We start from the raw sequence: 16,668 nt of genomic DNA, 5'->3' as shown, positions 1-16,668 counted from the left end.
CAATCATCCAGTGAGCGACTCCCCCTTCTGTTCAAAATGCTTGAATCCCTCGCCCGCCACGCGATGCACCCTGCTGCAGGGTACTAATTATCGAGACTTATGCGGAAAGGTATCTCATCCTGAGGACCTTGTCCATCTCGCGTCTATTTTATATATGAAAAGCTTTCGGCCAAATCATCTATATCAGCCCAAATGAAATGCTCTACAACGAGCTAGCTATTGTCTATACGTGCATATGTTAGGTACCTAAGGAAGGAATCCCAGTTAAAGATGGAGAGGAGAACGCCGAACAAGATCTCAACAAGACCAAGTCACCTACCTTACCCAGATGATTGGCGTGCCCAGGCATCTCACCCCCATTATGCAGGTCAGTTGTGGCAGTGCTGCTACTTCCAAGCAATATTAACCACTTTGAGTCGCAGACCAAGACCTCATACCCTCAAAGTCCCACGCCCTTCGACCAAGAGGTCCACGACGGTCCAGTCTGGTGGACCACTGAATCGACAGCTCTGTTTCCATACACGGCTTATTGAAGAATGGCCCACACGGGTACCATAGCCCATGTCACTCGCGTTTTTCGGCACTATCGTATGTGTCGGATACACGTCGTGTGTCACTTGATACGCGTATCATTGTCAAGCTGCTGTCCTTTCTACCTAAGGAAAGGCACGCTGCTCGTAAGCGCATGCTTTTATGCCTGCCCTTTGCTCTACAACCACCATGATATCCTGACAGGCAGCCAGAAAGTGACCCAACCCTGATGATCCGGTCGTGTTGTTGCTTAACCGCCTAAAACCACACAAAAAAAGTAGGCCGCTCTGGAGAGGCTCCCAACGATGCCTAGCCTCGCAACCCATGGCGGCTGTCCCGGGTCTTCCGGCCAGACCTGCCACATCATCCCAGTGCCTAGGCACTTGCCATCTCGGTATAAACCAGTGCCAAATCCACCCGCCATCTTCAGGCTGCGGATTCTGCCCTTTTCCGTCCCCGTGCTTAATCCATCTCTCCTTTCTCGCTATTCGTTGTTCGCAAAGCAATGTGATGAACAGATTGATGGGTATCTTGTTTTTTCGAATGTCCAGGTCTTGCTTCCAACCACAACAATGCTTTGGAAAATTCTTCGCTTTTCGCACAGCTCCTTACTTGTCAATTCGAGTGGGCTTCGTCTATCGGCCTCTCAGTGACCTGGAACCCTTGACGGTGGCCGGTAGACACTGCGTCAGCCGGTCGCGTTCTGTTCGGGAGTTAGCATGAGCCCGAGTCCATTCGGCAATTGGGTCTAGGGAAACTTACCCGCTTCGTTTTCGAAGAGGAGCGTGATGTCGTCGTGCTCACCCGGCAAGTCCGGCAGGTCCAGACAAATGAATCCCATGTCGTCTGACGGTCCGTCGCTGCCGTTGGGCATGCGCGGCATGGGGAACTTGGCGTCAACAAACTTGATGCCAGCTTTGCTACTCCTCGAAAACGTCTCGTACACATCCGTGCCTTTCAAAACGAAGTTCATACACTGGCCGTGGTGAAAGTCTGGGAAGAACGCGAGAAGTTGCATGATCGTGCCTTGTTGCACCACTTGGACTCGAGTCAATCCCGCCTCCCATTTCTTGTGGATCGGGACCACCATTCGTCGTCGGGAAATTGCAAAGGTAGCGGCGAGGCCGTCGAAGACGACCTGGAATCCAGTCAATGCAGCCTGGAAGGCATGGAGATCTTTCTGCGTCGGGAAGCTGTAAGTGCGAATCGTTTGAGTCGTCTGCAGCATTTGGAGCATTTCGGTCATGGCCTTGGGGATCTCCTTTCCAACAGTTCCATCTGCCACGTTTGCAGTCATGTCGAACTGTGGCTGGCGCATCACCACGAGGGACTTGGTCTCTTGAACCTCGAGCCTCACTCGCAATTCGCCAGGTTGCAGGTTCACTCGGTCGGTGAGTAAACCCTGCTTGGATTCAACGATGACTCTTAATCTGTCGGCTAGAACTGTCCGAGGATACTCGTCGTCGGCATCTTCGTTGATGACTCGAAGGGATGTCCAGGGGATCTGGCTGACGCCTGGAAGATACTTGCTATCCTGCAAAGATGTCGACATGGAGAAGCCAATAAGGGGCACATCTGCGTAGATCGTCTCATCCTTTTGCACAGAAGTACCGGAAATGAGGCTGTTGAGCTGGGCCCGCTCCCCCTCATCAGCGAACGAGAGCACCATGCTCACCTTTATGCGCTTGTTCGGATCCGGGTTGCCATTGTCGTACTTGAGCATCAAGGCAGCATCACCTCCGTCCGACCTAAGGAAACTGAAGGGGATTGGCATCTGTGGCGTGTAGGTGTGGTTGACACCACTGAGCGTTCTCGTACGAGGGCCTGTCACCACGACGATTCTGTACCCCCTATGGTAAGCGCGTGGGCCTGCAGCGGCATGCTCCTTATGAATCTTCTCAAACAGAGCCACATCGCAATTTGCCACGGCTTCCTTGGGAAACGCCCGGGAATTGGGATTTGAGTCAAAGTACTGGAATGACCGAAGGGTAGAACGGAAAACGCAGTGCTCATCGGATCGGGCGTATAGTGTCGACTGCACCTGGGCACCGAAATCGTACATATTCCACAGCATTCGGTAGTCCTGCTGTGAGCACTGAACGACGATCATGAAGCCTCTGGGTAGTTTGATCTCGAGTGAGTGGGTTGAATTGCGCCAGCGGACATCGTCCCATGTCGGGCCTGAGTTCTTGTTTCCTTGGATTCGTAAGTTCACTTCGCCGTGTTGACTAGCGATAACAAAGACCAAGTTGTGCTGTTTGTTAGGTCGGACCATAGTCAGGAGGCAAGGGAAATAGAATCTCTGAGAATCCATGCCTTGTTCCATCAAGAACACGTCCGTGCTCACTCTGCCGAACGTGAAGTTCTCAGCAGTATCGTTAGGGGGCAGAGTCTCCAGAACTTCGAAAGCAGAGGGGGTGCGAACAACACCTGTCATGGCTGCAGATGAATCGGCAGTGAGCAACGCAATCATATCAACGCTCAGTCGGGGGTATTCAACCCAGATAGACTTGTCGATGGTCTGAGGCAAGAACGCCTCCTCAGGCGGAAGGAAACCATTTCTCTTCATTGAGACGGCAAGCTTCTTGAGAGCGCCGACCAACGTAGAGCGAATCTCAGTTATGCCTGCGTCGGGTGCAAGGCGCTTGTTCTCCTGCACTTCAGGTATGGCTTCCTCCACCAACCAGTAGCCTTTGGCAAGGTTGGCATATGCCTGCTGGCGATCATTCTCGTTCTGCATCTGGTCTTGAGGACTACCAGGTCGTGCACGAACTGCAACCTCTAAAGCGGTGCGTCCTTTGATGAGCCACCACAGTGCAGCACGTGATAGCTCTAGCGGTGAACAGGCCGAAATGGGCTTGATTGTCTCGGCATGCAGTCTGAATAGCTCATTAAAGTGGCGAGTGCGAGTGACGAATGTGTTCAGAGCGTCATCACCAACTGCAAGGACTGCATCATGCAAGTTGAAGGATGCCTGTCTCGAGGCAACTGTTGCAGATGGGGGCGCCATATGATACTGGGAATTGACAGAAGGCTGCCGAGAGAAGTTGGCAGCTGTGTTCTGCTGCTGGCTAAATTCGGTGCTGCTAGAATAGATGGATGACGGGCTTTGCTCGGGAGGCTTTCTGTAGTCATCTGGGGATCTCGCCTGGAGAGGTACCTTGCTAGGTGGCACTGGAGATCTGGTTGGGGACTCGTTTATCTGTGGTACGAGAGGCGTTTGGCCTCCATGCTCCTCCCGCTCAGCTTGACGTGCGGCCTCTGCAAATGCCTTGCCCTCTGCTTGTCGCATCTCCGCCTGCTGGTGCTCGATGAAGGACTTTCGATTCTCGTTTTTCGCGATGGTCGGGGTGTCCAAGAATGGCGCCGAAACTGCGTTACCCGGTGCCACCTCTCTATAAGCTGGAGGGGGTTCTTTGGGCTCGATGGGTTCGTTGCTGACAGAGGAGAAGCCTGTCTGTGTTCGTCGCAGGCGGCCAGGCATGAAGTCTGAGTCCTCTTTCGGCGCTGAGGGCGCTCTCGGCGGAGAGTCGTGAACAGCAGCCACGGGTGTACGTCGTGGAGACGGAGGAGGCCGCTGCTTCTTGCGCCTCGATACCTCAATGGCTGGGATCTCCGACTCATCACCACCTTCGCCAATGATGTCGGGTTTCTGGTCCACAAAGCGAACGGTCAAGCCCTTTCGGTTGCTACGCCGCGGGCTCCGAGGTGGGATGCCCGGGCTTAGGCCAGGGCTGCGGGCGGAGTACTGGTTCGGGGGGTTCAGGCTTTGCTGTGAGTGACTAGCGACAGACAAAGCTTGAGGATAGCGAGTAGCGGAGGAGATATCGAGCTTCGAAAGCTGGGGGATGGCGGTGGAAGGCGAGGCATGGTTGACCTGCAGGGTATCAGAAGGGCCGTTGAGGAAATCATTGATATTATTGCCCGTCTCTTCGGCCGTGGGCTTGCGATCTTTCTCTTTGAGGGCAAAGAGCTTCCCCATTAGACGACCCCGCCTCGAGGTCGCGGAAGGCGGCTCGTTCTCCATTGTTTGAAATCGTTATCGACGCGCGGTAATATCGAAACCATAGGAGTAGGTGGGATCCTGCGCAAAGTAGGCAGCGTCAGCAAAGTCAAGCAAGGTAGGAGGCGTGAACTGCCTCTCCGGTGGGATGTAGTTGGAGGAGGAAGGAGGTATGGGTATCAGCAGCCAGACCAGAAATTGAAATACCTTTGAAGAATTACAGAGCAGACCACAGTCGAAGCTGCTAAGAAAAATGCCCGCAATCACTCGTGAGCGGAAAGTGCGATTCTTGTATTTCTTGAAAGTTGGCAGGTCGATTTGAGAGAAGGACGCGGCACCCGTGATAATTGTGCGAAGTGGCCTACCCAAGGTTTGGCGGTAGGTGGTCGTCTGTCAGCCCGGCGGGTGCGAAGCAAGGTAGTTGCAGCGAGAGCAGTGACAATTCAAGGTTGGAGAAGGTCTGGATCTGGCACAACGAGCCCAGACGAATCAGGATTGTTTGCCTTGCAGCAGGTAAGTTGGTGGTGCTTGCTGCTGGCGTCACTGCAAATGCGACCGTGACTGTGAAAGAAAGGCGGTCGGTGGCTTCAGCCCAAATGGGGTGAGATTTCGACGTTGGGTTATTCAAGAGAAGCAAGGGGTTTCAGTTTCGGAGAGATCGCAGGTAGGTACGCAGTGGTATTGTATTGGAAGGTGCGGAGCGGCAAGGTAAGGTAAGGTAAGGTAGGCAGGCACGCAGGTAAGGTGCAGAGCAGTGCAGTCGACGCCCGGGTCTGCGGGTGCGGAGCTTGACGACGACACAGGGAAGGCAAGGTACGTAGGTACGAATACTGGACCTGGGTCTTGCTTTCCTCACTAATAATTACCATGCGGATTCCTGGCGAAGGACGGCCACATGCACCACGTTGAGGAAGGAAGTTCCAGCGCCCTCGAGCATGGAAGTTGCAAAAGATGCAACAAAAGGCATGGGGGAGTTGAATGTGGGCAGGCGCCCGTGAAGTGCGGATACGTGAGGTGGTGAGGTGAGATTTCCAACCCAAGTTGTCTTGGACAGACTCCTCGCTAATACCTCGAGGTACCTTACCACGGTGCGTACAGCGCGTCTGTCTCCAAGTTCCTTGCCTAGGAACTATACGCTACTCCCCCCCCCCCCTCATGCGTGGACCCTTGAAGACTCCAGTCCGCCCTTTAAGTGGCCAGGGGCCGTCGTTGACACTACCTACAACAAACTCAACCCCCCTTCCCGATCCCCGCCCAACCAGGCCGGGTCGACGTGGTTGCACGTCACAAGCGAGACAGAACAGGTACCTTCTTCTGTACCGGACAGCGGAGGGGCGTTAATGGAGGTACAGCAGGGCGGGCACACCAGATGGTTCAAGTACGTACCCAGCTGTCAGGTCAGGTTGCCCCAGTATCAGCACCAATCTCGAGTGGACGGCAACCGCATCGTTTGCAAATCCCCAAGAGGAGTCGGATGGTATCTGTTCTTTCTCCACTGATTCTGATTGTGGTACTGATTATCTTCCCACTAGAGGAACTTTGGCTTACGGCTCATTTTACCTGCATGAGGGAGGGAAAGAAAAACAAAGGCAGCAAGGCGATTGTCGAGGTGTTCAGACATGGGTCTTATCAACTTGATGGACGGGCACTTTGGACGGGAAGGCTGCCCTACCCGTTCGGCAACGCAAACGAGACATGAGTGAACAGGTGTCTGTCAACCTCAGTGCACCTCACGCCATCTCCATCGTGGGACATCGTACATGGCCATTATCACGCCGCACGCACAGCATGACGCCAGAGGCACGTCGCAGCACGAGCACGTCCTTTCCTCCATGGCGAAGCTTGACTCCCTCGCTGGGCTGTAGGGCGGCCATTCCGGGTCGAGTGTCCGGGGAGGATTGGAATCCCAAGCCCCAAGAGCACGGAACCTCTCTAGGGACCTGGTCCCTACCGTTCTTGGGTACGGGTGCCCTACGCAGTAGGTATACCGCACTAATACTTAGGCGCCGGCCGAAGGCAAATTCCACACTATTTTTGGGGTCCCATTCTCCAGCTCCGAGGCCCAGGGTGCACCAGGTGGGAGGGGGACCCGTTGTGCCGTTGCAGTTGGGGGCTCTTGCTGGACGACTGAGTCGGGTCTTGGGGCCCTGGGGGAGCATTGGAGGGGGCTTCTTGGTCTCACTTTCGGGGTCCTCTTTGCTGGGCGAGAATAAAGCTGCTGAGTGGTGAGAATGGGTGTAGGGCGGAGACGAGAGAGCGCAGGCATTGCCGTCATTGGGTCGTGTTTTAAAATAAGAGGGAGGTCTGGGGGGTCTGGGGAGGGGCTCTTCGGCCTTGAGCGGTCCTCGACACGAACTTGTCGTACTCGCCCGTTGACAGTTCTACCTGTTAGCGAACCGAGTGAATAGTCCGCTTACTGTCCGTAGGTAAGCGTTTCCTTTCCAGCTTAAGTGGGCTCGCAAATTCTCCTTCGTGTTCATAGTCTGCGTACGACCTGTTTCCATAAAATAATTCCCTTCGTATCCATTTTGGTTTCCTGACCACCTCGCTCCAGCCCAACACGGGCTGGTCCGCTGGCATCAATTCTTCAGCTGTTACTGCAGTACGAAGTACTGGGTAGAAGCAACTTTGTACGTAGTAAGGTCGGTCGCCGGTCGTCTATTGAGTCGTGGTCGCGCCTAGCAAATCGCACGTGTAGGTCACAGATCAAATGCAATGCAATACGCAGTCTCATGTACCCCTTGATTTCACGGATTTGCATGCACATCGGACAATTCAAGGTTCAAAGTTCAGACGCTACTTACATGATGATGTGCAGCCCTTGGGTTTCAGACATGGGACGAATCTATCAAGCTGTCCGAACCTTAGCCTACTTGAGCAGCAGCGTCCTTGGCGAGCCGCAACTTGGCCGGCCATCCCATCTCAAAAGGTTCCTTACACTGCGGTACGCATGTGAGTGACAAAATAAGATGTCTTGGCTGGTCAACAAACAAGGAGCCGCATTCTGAAAGTCATTGTTGCTATCAAAGTTGCCATATGCTGTCTAAATCGTATTTTGCGAGAAAGACATGAGAAATGGGAAGTAGCCATATCAGCAGTAGCAATAAGTAGAAACAGGGCCGAGGAAAGTATTAACTTTGTGTCTTGTAGATTTCCTCCGAGAACTTAGCAAGGCACTCTCAGAGAGGCCACATGTCGCGTGAGCAACACCCGAACTGTCCAGCCGGAGCCGTTCCCTGCGACCAGCCAAAAACAAAAAGCTTCCCGCAACCAAAACAAGCAAACACCACAAGCAAGATTCCGCCCAAGCCAAGAGGTGTGGATAACAAATCTCTTCAAGCAGAAAAATTCAACTGCCTTATCCGTTGCATACAGCACGTGGCATTGACGCCGCTTGCCTCTTTCTCTACACAATTCTGTCCGAGGCAGCAGAAGTTCTCTTCTCCTCCTTCATGAGACATCTCTTCGAGACAAATTGCTGAGGAACGAGCAACTTGGTCGATGAAGGGCATCACGCTAAAGCATTTCGGAAACCTCGCAAGTCATGCAAGCCACCCATCGAGCCGCTAAGACGACGCGGAGCCGGCACTTCTTCACCTTAGCAAAGATACCTACGAGTCATTTTTGCTTCTCTTTTCACGGACACGACGCAGACAATTACCATCAACTCCACAACACAAAGTATGTCGAAAATCAAATCGCTTTCATCATTTCATTTCCTAGCCGTCGCTCGCACCGCAATTAAACCCAACTCAGGGATGGCCACCCGACCGTATCTGTATAACTCCGTACGGGTACAACGTTCAAACTCGCCCCAATCCAACAAACTATATGCCAAGGCCCGCCACGCCGTTATCAATAGGTTCACGCATGGACCATTTGCCGGAGTCTCTTCTCAATCTTCTGACGTCCATCCAACGTCTCCCACACGTTGTGAGGCGCATCGTCGACCGTATCCCAATGCTTCAGGTTTCTCGTCAGATGGCTGAAATCTCTCTGCTTGTCCTCCCATTCGCTGTCCTTGCGAATGTTGACGCCGGAGCTGATGACCACCAGAGGGGTATTCGGGTACTGGATGGCCTTACTGCTAATCACCTCACGCTTGGTGAGCGAATCGGCGACGAGACTCTCCTGCAACTTTGAGAACAGGTACTTTCCACTCTGTCTGGCTGAACGACCCCAGACGCGGTCTGCGCTAGTGCGTCCACGGAAGATGGCGCCTGGGAGACGTTCGATTCCAAGAGGCGAGAATACGCCACGAAGCCAGTAGGAGAAGCCTCTGCCGGGGTCCGAAACCCGGTGAAGAAGGTCTTCGTGAAGCGGGTCGATCAGAAGAAGGCCGTTTACTTCTCTGCCGTGTCGAGAGGAGAAGATTTGAGAGTAAACGGAACCAATTCCAGCGCTGGCAAGGATCCAAGGGCCCTTCTCACCAGCTCGTGCGAGAGCCTCGCTGAGGGCGTCAGTTGCCATGCCTGCTGACAGAGGGCTGGGGGCGGTATCGCTCCATCCGTAGCCCGGACGGTCAGCGAAGCAGTATCTTGAGATGGAGTCGTTCTTCAGAGCGTTTTGCGCAAATTGCCACAGTCCATTCTCGACTGGCAAGTCACCTCCCTCGAAGAAAACAGTAGGCAGCTTGTTGCCTGCGGCATCGGTGCCGTTGCCATCGCAGTAGACGTGAATGCGGTATTGGTCGCCATCGACCCAGTACTGCTCGCCCGGCGGGCCGAAACCGGCATCAAGAGATCGCAGAATCAGAGTGGCAGTGATAAGAATGATGATCAGAGACAGGACGATATAGGCCACCGTTGAGATGAGCACCTCGGTCCACTCCCAGACTGTGCGTCTCGTCTCAACGCGGCCAGTGAGCCTCTCCTCCTCTTCAGCTTTGCCCCATTTCACAGTTCGGTCACAGGCAAGTGCCCACAAGCTCACGACGAATGCCCCTGAGGGTGGACTTGTCAGCAAAGGACCGGTCACATCAGATGCCAAACTCTCAACTTACAGACAACGCTCGCAACTCCCACTCCGGCCTCTTCGTAACGGTTCTTCTGCACCGCAACAATAAGGATCATGTTGACAAGTAGCATGAGAGCCATGAAGATGGCCAGAACCCGGACAGCCTTGGACGGAGCCGCAAAGAACACGAGAGTAAACAAAAGCGTGAACAGTGCCACACTCGAATAGCTGAAGGCGTAAAATCCGGAACCGCGGGTATGCATGCCAGGCGGCGTAACGAAGGAGGAAACCAAAGTCAGAGTCCACCACGTAAAAGTGAGGGTCGTGAAGAGAACAGTCACCCATCGCAGCAATCGCACCGTCCACAGGTTGTACGGCGACACCGCCGGGTCATCGGGCGTCAAATACTGGCGGTTGTCGCTGTCGAGCCGGTTCGGTAGGAGCCGAGTGTGTTCGTCGGGTTCCCGTGCCGCGTACTCATTCGATCCTCTCTCTTCCGGAGGACCAGGTCCATCACGAACCTCCTGGTCGTCGTCCTTCTTGTTCCTCGAACCCCAAAGCGAAGACATGGCTGGCGTTTTGTGTCGTAGCTATCGTCAAAGGCCTGGACAACGGGGGGGAGTATTCGCACCAAATGCCACAATTTGATATGCGGCAGGGTATCTTTCGTAAATGCAACCTTGACCGAAAAGTACAGAAAACCGATGCAAAAAAGGAAGAATACGAGAGAGAGAAAGAGGGAGAAAGCTGGGAATTTGGGGGACACACGTCCAAGTAAATGGCAGTAGACTGAAGCAGCTAAGACGAACGACCGTGGACTAGGCACTAATACCTACCTACTTACATCCCGCTCACAGACGTCTCAATGACGGCAGGGGGGGGCCCAGAGCTTCATCGAATCGATGCTGCAACCACCACTCACCAGAGGGCAATGGCCAGAGCTTCCTGGTCATGTACGTCATCCTCTGCAATTGGGGGAACGCGACACACAGCGCTGTCACCGAATGCGGAAAGGTGGGGGAAACAACCACGGCGCTGGCGCCGTGAGGATCGCCGATTGGAAGGCCCCATTTTCCAGCAGTCCAGTCGGGGGAGCTGGTCACTGATTGCTGCTTCAGCACACACTGCACGTCCCACCTCAGTCGACGACGGCCCTCCGAAATCTCCACACCCGACTCGGAGCTAAGCTCCGGCCTAGCGTGGGGGATTGACGAAGCGGTGGTAGGCGAACGCGGGAGCGAGTTGGCGAGAAGCAAACGCTCGCGCCTCACTTTGGGCAGCGTGGAAAGAAACAGGGAATGCAAGGTTGATGGTGGTGACCCGGCCAGCTGCTGCTCTTTGCTGTGCTGCAAATGCATCTGCGTCTGCGGGTGCCAATGACAGTTTTCAGCTCCATTAAGTACCTAAGCTAACACGAGCATCAAGTGGTGTCTTGGTGTTCGACTTGACCACCCAACCAACCAACCGCATGCGATCGAGCTGTCACTCACGCAATCTTGCCGGGTAGACCTCCTCCACACCACTGGTGAACACCCATCATGACTAAATCTCTCAATCGTCCCGCCCGAGTGTGCCCTACAAGACTTCCGGCAAGTTTGTGGAGTTATGCCGCGATTGAGGACCGATATCGCGATACATTTTGTGACTGCCCCATTTTCCTGGCCCACGACTGCTCCAGATCTCCAAATAGGAACCATTCATCATCAATGCGTCTACGGAGTAACGGATACAGTTCCATGTTATAAAACTATCGACAAATCAATGTCAACTACACATGTACCTTCAACGTCCTCTGGGACCGTCACCAGCCGTCAACCACTGGGAATATTACGTTGTCATGTGAATTTGGCACTCAAGGAGCATAGTGGGAAATCTTCCGTTTTCATCAGACTATGGTACTCTTAAAGACAGTCGTTTCAGGCCCTCCGCCCTGTGGCGCACGAACGGCCAACAAGTTTGAAAATTCCAACGCAGCTTCCGTGACAGGCTCATTGCCGTGGCGTCTAGAAGCGGGTATAATGCAAAAGCGATCCAAGCAAATCGTTGTCATCTTCCAGTCGTTGTCTCGTTCATCAACCCACACACTCCTGCGTCTGCCTTGTCACAAATAAAGGCATGCTCCTTCCCCAGTTTCGGCCTGCTGAGTATCACGCCTACGCCCATGGGGCGATAGGGTTGACCTCCCTGCTACCCGCCGAAGATTCAGAAGAAACAGAGCCTGAGATTCTCTCGCAACCGCCGTAGGCTTGGCGAACCTGCTTTCGATTGGCAGACTTCTTCTTGGCAACCGTCTCGGGATCAGGCCCGCTGGAAGGCTTGATGGCCTCTTCGGGAATTGCTCCGATGGGAGCGTGCAGCTTTGCGCTGGCATCTGGGTCATTCATCGCGATCCCATGTTTGTGGTACTCTTGTTTCTTGAGCTGTTTCCAGTCCTGGGAGGACGGCTCGCCAGTACTGAACCAGTCTTTGAGCTGGCTCACCCAATGATGCTTGCCGTCTTTGGGTTTGGTCTTATCACTTCGTCTCTTCTTTGTAGGGCTTCCACTGACACTAGCTGTAGAAGCGCTGTACTCTGATATCTGAGAATGGTCGGAGAACATGCGTTTCGGAGGGGACATTCTCAAGTCCATCTCCGAGATTCTGCGTCTGAGACCCATCTCGTCGTCTGAGAGATCGAGCAATGTTCCTGGATGGTTGTCTTCTTCGTCTATCGCTAGCCCGATCTTATGGGGAGCAGTTCGCGTGTCGACTGTTGCTATTCCTGAGCTAGATGCCGGGCGAAGTGGGCTCGGCGGGCGTAGGTGGGTGGATGCAAGATCGACCGACTTGGCGAACTTGTGACCGAGAACAAAAGCGCGCTTATGAGGAGACGCCTTCTTAGGTGGGCTTTCAAAGATAGCCCGAGCTGATGGATGAGTAGTTTGAGATCCAATGAGAGAATCTCGGTCAGGATTCTGCGGCGCACTTCTATCGATTCTGGGCAATTCTTCGGATTGAATGATCTTCTTGGTTCTCTGTGGTCTTGAGATTCCGAGGAGACTTCGTCGTTTCTTCTTCTTCTTCTCTGAAATCGGCCCCTAGCCGTAGACAAACGCCTCTGGTCCAGTATCGGAAATAAAAGACTGTGAATCTGTCGAGGGTTCGATTTCTTCTTCCCGTATGGGTCTGTACGATGAAGCCCAGTAGAACGGAGGCTCGATGCGGTCACTAGGTGTGGATGTTCGTGCTTCTCCAAAGCCAGCAGGAGGTAGGTGAATACCCGGCTGTGCGGATGAAGAGATGGAAGGTCCCGACGGTGGTTGTAAGGCCGCGGTTGGGTATGAGAAATTCCGAATGGGAGGCGAAGGTGCTGGTGAGTGGAAGGGTGAAAGCAGGTCTTCTTGGATAGGTTGAGGCGGGTTCTTCTGCTTGTTTCGATGTCGATGGAAGAGCCGCATTGTTCGGGGAGAGAATAGACTAGTAAAACTGCTATTCAAGCAGTCGAAAAAGACGCCCGAATCCCCTGAGATTTGCAGAAGAGATGCCAGACAGTATTCTTTGGTAGGTGAGGACGGACAGTGTCACACAATTTCCTTATAGGATGAAGGTGAAGGTGGCTAGGAGGATTTGTATATGTGCGGAGAAGGCGAAAAGGAACGGTGGAGTCTGATAACAAGTATTCGAGGCGAAGGAGTTGGGTGTTTCGGAACTGAGTGTTGAGACATTTGTATGTTCAGTAAAGTTGAGGCCGTGTCAGAGAGGAGAGAAAGGAGAACTGGCGGGCGAGGAGTAGAAGTAGAGAAGATCAGCAGAGAGAGAAAGAAGGACCTCGTGGCAGTAACGTGTAATTTGACGCCGGCCCAAAAGAAGCGGAATGGAAACAAGAGCATGAGACGGAAAGGTCTCAGAAGCCATGCATGCTCGTAGCTCGCTAGCTCGCTCTTGTGCTCTTGCCCCGCTCGTGTTGATTACCTTCCACGCCTTCCCATGTTTTTCTTCAGGAAAGAGCAGGCGGATTGGCTTGGCCTGCACCTTCGATGCTTTCTTTTGGTGGATGCCATGCCTTGTCCCGCATGCCACCCCGGCGTTCAGCACCTCGTGCCCATTAGCTCCTGCCATGTTGAGGACAGAAAGAGCGAGGCATCACGGACACCATCTACCCGACCCTGTCGATATGCCAGCCCTGCAATACGACTGGACGCCACATGTCACTAATCATACGCTAACGCCAACGTTGGCAAAGACTGTGCGGTAACCCGTAAGAAACGACGTTTAGTATTCATTGTTAGGGCACCCTCACGAGATGAGTGACGTCTTCCCCGGACGCTCTACTACTGCGGCATCGTTGAACTATGAGCAGAGCCCTTGCCTGAAGTTGTTTGAGGGCTGGGTCCATGCAGGGAATTGGAGTTCCACTGTCGGACTCCTTAGTCGACTGTCGACCTAGTCATCCCTTGGTTAGGTGTCTCGTAGTGTCTCAGGAACCAAAACGCAAGACTGGCTTAGCAAAACCAAGTGCTAGCCCTTTGACGGCGTGTCGTTTTGTCCTTTGTTGACCGTCTTAGGTAGGGAATGTGGTGCAGTCAGCTTGAAAGCACGGCTAACCCAGCGGTATGGTTCAGGTCCAAGATGCATCTCACACACTTTAGGCTTCCCGTATCGGGGCGCAGCATCCTTTGTCTACGGATACTGGCCAGCAGGTTGGAGGGGGCCCGTTTGTGCGGTAGTTGGATGTTTTGAAGGAGGAAGACTGCACTGATGATCGCCAGAAAGAAATGAAACAAAACCTTCGCCGATGAGATTCGATATTGAAGACAGACTGAGGTCAAGCTAGATATTGGCGGGTCTTTTGCGACAAGTTTTCCTTATTCGGAGTTGTGATGCTGGGTCCTATCGAGATTTCGATAGCGTGGGCTGTAAAATGGAAGAAGCAAGTTTTCTTGCTGCAGCCACAATCTGATGTATCACAGATTCAGCTTGGCGCCCGCGGATTCCGTTCCTCGTTCCGGTGCACCAGATGTGCCCTCTCCTGCGCAAGGTAAAAGGCCACATCTTCTAGATGCCGTCGAGCTTCTCACGAATCTAGACAAGCTCGGAAGTCTACCATGGGCTGTGCAGGAATACGGACGTACGGTAGAACAACGTTGGACGGATTCTCGGAAGCTTTGGCTGGATAGCTGGACTGCTAGACCTGAACCGCACCAGTGCTTTCGACGTCATTGCTAGATGATCGAGATTCAAGAATACGCTCTTTCCTTGTGCTCAAACTCAATGCCCATGGTGTTTCTCTCCGGAAAGAGGTTCATCGTCGATTTCTGCATCGGCGACTCCTCTCACAATAGCGGCCGAACAGAAATCTCGGGATGACAACCAATCAATTTAGCCCACCTCTGCACTTCAGGCCCTGACGCAGATAGATTGAGCACTTGGCACGTGCACGCTCTTTCTGAGATGACCGTGCACCGCCTGCCTCCCGTCGGCGTCGTGATTCCGATCTTGACAATCTTCTGCAGGCGCCCTGCTCCAATCGAGCTAGCCAGTGGCGAACCTGCATTTGAACGTCAACCTCGGGGCGCTGTTTCCATGTCCCTGTCTTGCATCCAACCTTTGACTTTGGAATCCGTTGAATGAATCGGGCGGGCCACACAATTAGATAGGACCGTACTTTCAACAACATCAACAACACCGGCAAAGTCAATAAACAGAAACCGTCGCTTGGCGCACGCACTTTGAATTCACCCGACCCCTACGTCCGTTGGCTTCCGCAGCCCGCCCTGCGTTCTCATCGTCGAAACTATCGTACCACAACGTACCTATTTCCTCTCTAGAAGCTTCTCACAGGTACACAAGCCCACAGGCACCCGCTTGAGAACCTGATTTAAGCTGAATGCAGCCTTCCCTGCACAGCGCTAGTATCCGAAGCTGACAAACTTCCCGAGCCATCTGCACGCGCGGCGCGCCAAACGCACGGTGCACATTCAGCTCCGATTGCACTCCCGTTCCCCCTCCTTCCCAACCCCACCACGAGACGATAGACATTCCAACTTTCAACCTTCGATTCTCCCGCTCACACACCCAGACGCCGACCACAAAAAAACAAAGCAAGAAGCACCGCTGCTCCCGAGAGCGAGCCGCAAGCCTTCTCCCAACTATGCCCGGACTCACGATACAAACAGACGCGATCTCGCCGCGCACATCAAATGCGCCGGCACCGGCGCCATCTACGTCTGCGGCTGCTGGTCTGACTGCTGCCACAACCTCTTCGGCAGGCGGAACAAACCCACCACATGCGCAGCAGACCCCTCCGCGATCCTCTCGCTCCTCATCCCCCGCCCGGCCCCCCATCAGCCCCATAACCCCGACCCTACCCCCGGCCCGTCTGCCGGACCCTCCCGCCCCTTTCGCTGCCGACCGCCCAGTCCTTACCCACTCTTCCCAGCCGTCCGCCGCTACCGCCATCCCCCCTCCGCGTCCCGAACCCATCGACTTTGATTCCAACCCCGATGTCCTCGCCCTCAAGTCAGCCATCTCCATCCTCCAGATGCAATCGAAAAAGGCTGCCGCCGATATCCAAGGGCTCAACGCCGCAAAGAACGCCGCCGTAGAAAACCCATCAGCTTTCCTCGCCGACCTCGGCGCAGGCAAAGTGCACACGCAAGGCGACAAGCTGTTTGCTGAGTCTGATTCGGATTCAGACGACGAGACAGAGGGCAAAGCAGATGGGAGTGCCGCGCAGGGCAAGGCGAAGGAACCGCCACAGCCCTGGGAGTCACTTCCCAAACCCCAGAACGTGGTGCGCTGTCCGCCCATCAACTGGTCACAATATGCCGTCGTCGGCGAGTCTCTCGACAAGATTCATGCGGACCAGCTGGCCAGACCAAGCCAAGGCGCTCCGGCAACGTTAGGACCCAGCGGAACATACGAGTTCAAAGGGGAGCCCGGAGGTAACCAGAGACCCTTCATCGGCGTCGCGGCCCCTTACACACCTGGGAAGGACAGGATCGAGAAGAAGGCAAGGGGAAGCAAGCGCTGAGACATGACGTTTCTTCCGTCCAAAAGATCTGAGAAGAGCCGTTTGAGGCAAGGTTGCCAGAACAAACATCCCGGGAATGGATGTATGATTGATGTTTTTCTACTGAGGTCATGAGATTACGAGGCGTTAGGCATGAATAGGGTGCATGGAAAGGAAGGCGTTTTTG

General features: G+C 54.0%; 4 protein-coding genes across 4 annotated transcripts; 1 reads left to right on the top strand and 3 right to left on the bottom strand.

The window, feature by feature from the left end:
- Nucleotides 1–447: 447 nt before the first annotated feature.
- Nucleotides 448–5,539, bottom strand: HER10_EVM0007561 (uncharacterized protein). The gene is made up of 2 exons (XM_035477114.1): nucleotides 1,294–5,539; nucleotides 448–1,234 (listed from the first exon to the last, which is right to left on the bottom strand). Exons 1-2 carry the CDS (start codon nucleotides 4,556–4,558, stop codon nucleotides 1,167–1,169), a joined length of 3,333 nt encoding a protein of 1,110 aa, XP_035335096.1. The 5' UTR covers nucleotides 4,559–5,539; the 3' UTR covers nucleotides 448–1,166.
- Nucleotides 5,540–7,973: 2,434 nt separating this feature from the next.
- HER10_EVM0010162 (uncharacterized protein) lies at nucleotides 7,974–10,420 on the bottom strand. Its single transcript, XM_035479631.1, has 2 exons — nucleotides 9,537–10,420; nucleotides 7,974–9,477 (listed from the first exon to the last, which is right to left on the bottom strand). The coding sequence occupies exons 1-2, from the start codon at nucleotides 10,057–10,059 to the stop codon at nucleotides 8,399–8,401; spliced, it is 1,602 nt and encodes a 533-aa protein (XP_035335284.1). The 5' UTR covers nucleotides 10,060–10,420; the 3' UTR covers nucleotides 7,974–8,398.
- Nucleotides 10,421–11,359: 939 nt separating this feature from the next.
- On the bottom strand, nucleotides 11,360–13,659 carry HER10_EVM0006132 (uncharacterized protein). Its single transcript, XM_035475726.1, has one exon. The coding sequence runs from the start codon at nucleotides 12,145–12,147 to the stop codon at nucleotides 11,644–11,646; it is 504 nt and encodes a 167-aa protein (XP_035334999.1). The 5' UTR covers nucleotides 12,148–13,659; the 3' UTR covers nucleotides 11,360–11,643.
- A 1,346-nt stretch (nucleotides 13,660–15,005) lies between these two features.
- HER10_EVM0004637 (uncharacterized protein) lies at nucleotides 15,006–16,661 on the top strand. The gene has a single exon (XM_035474273.1). The coding sequence runs from the start codon at nucleotides 15,621–15,623 to the stop codon at nucleotides 16,500–16,502; it is 882 nt and encodes a 293-aa protein (XP_035334887.1). The 5' UTR covers nucleotides 15,006–15,620; the 3' UTR covers nucleotides 16,503–16,661.
- The last annotated feature ends 7 nt before the right edge of the window (nucleotides 16,662–16,668 follow it).

Source organism: Colletotrichum scovillei (genome assembly GCF_011075155.1).
Source record: "Colletotrichum scovillei strain TJNH1 chromosome Unknown Contig00004, whole genome shotgun sequence".
Classification (NCBI taxonomy): domain Eukaryota; kingdom Fungi; phylum Ascomycota; class Sordariomycetes; order Glomerellales; family Glomerellaceae; genus Colletotrichum; species Colletotrichum scovillei.
The sequence above is the reverse complement of the archived record's forward strand: the minus strand, read 5'-3'. Positions and strand labels throughout refer to the sequence as shown.

Coding starts and splice junctions, on each gene's coding strand:
- HER10_EVM0004637 (XM_035474273.1), top strand. CDS start 15,621: ATGCCCGGACTCACGATACAAACAGACGCGATCTCGCCGCGCACATCA.
- HER10_EVM0006132 (XM_035475726.1), bottom strand. CDS start 12,147: ATGGGTCTCAGACGCAGAATCTCGGAGATGGACTTGAGAATGTCCCCT.
- HER10_EVM0010162 (XM_035479631.1), bottom strand. CDS start 10,059: ATGTCTTCGCTTTGGGGTTCGAGGAACAAGAAGGACGACGACCAGGAG. Junction 9,478..9,536: donor GGGAGTTGCGAGCGTTGTCT/GTAAGTTGAGAG, acceptor GTCCACCCTCAG/GGGCATTCGTCGTGAGCTTG.
- HER10_EVM0007561 (XM_035477114.1), bottom strand. CDS start 4,558: ATGGAGAACGAGCCGCCTTCCGCGACCTCGAGGCGGGGTCGTCTAATG. Junction 1,235..1,293: donor CCTCTTCGAAAACGAAGCGG/GTAAGTTTCCCT, acceptor ACTCCCGAACAG/AACGCGACCGGCTGACGCAG.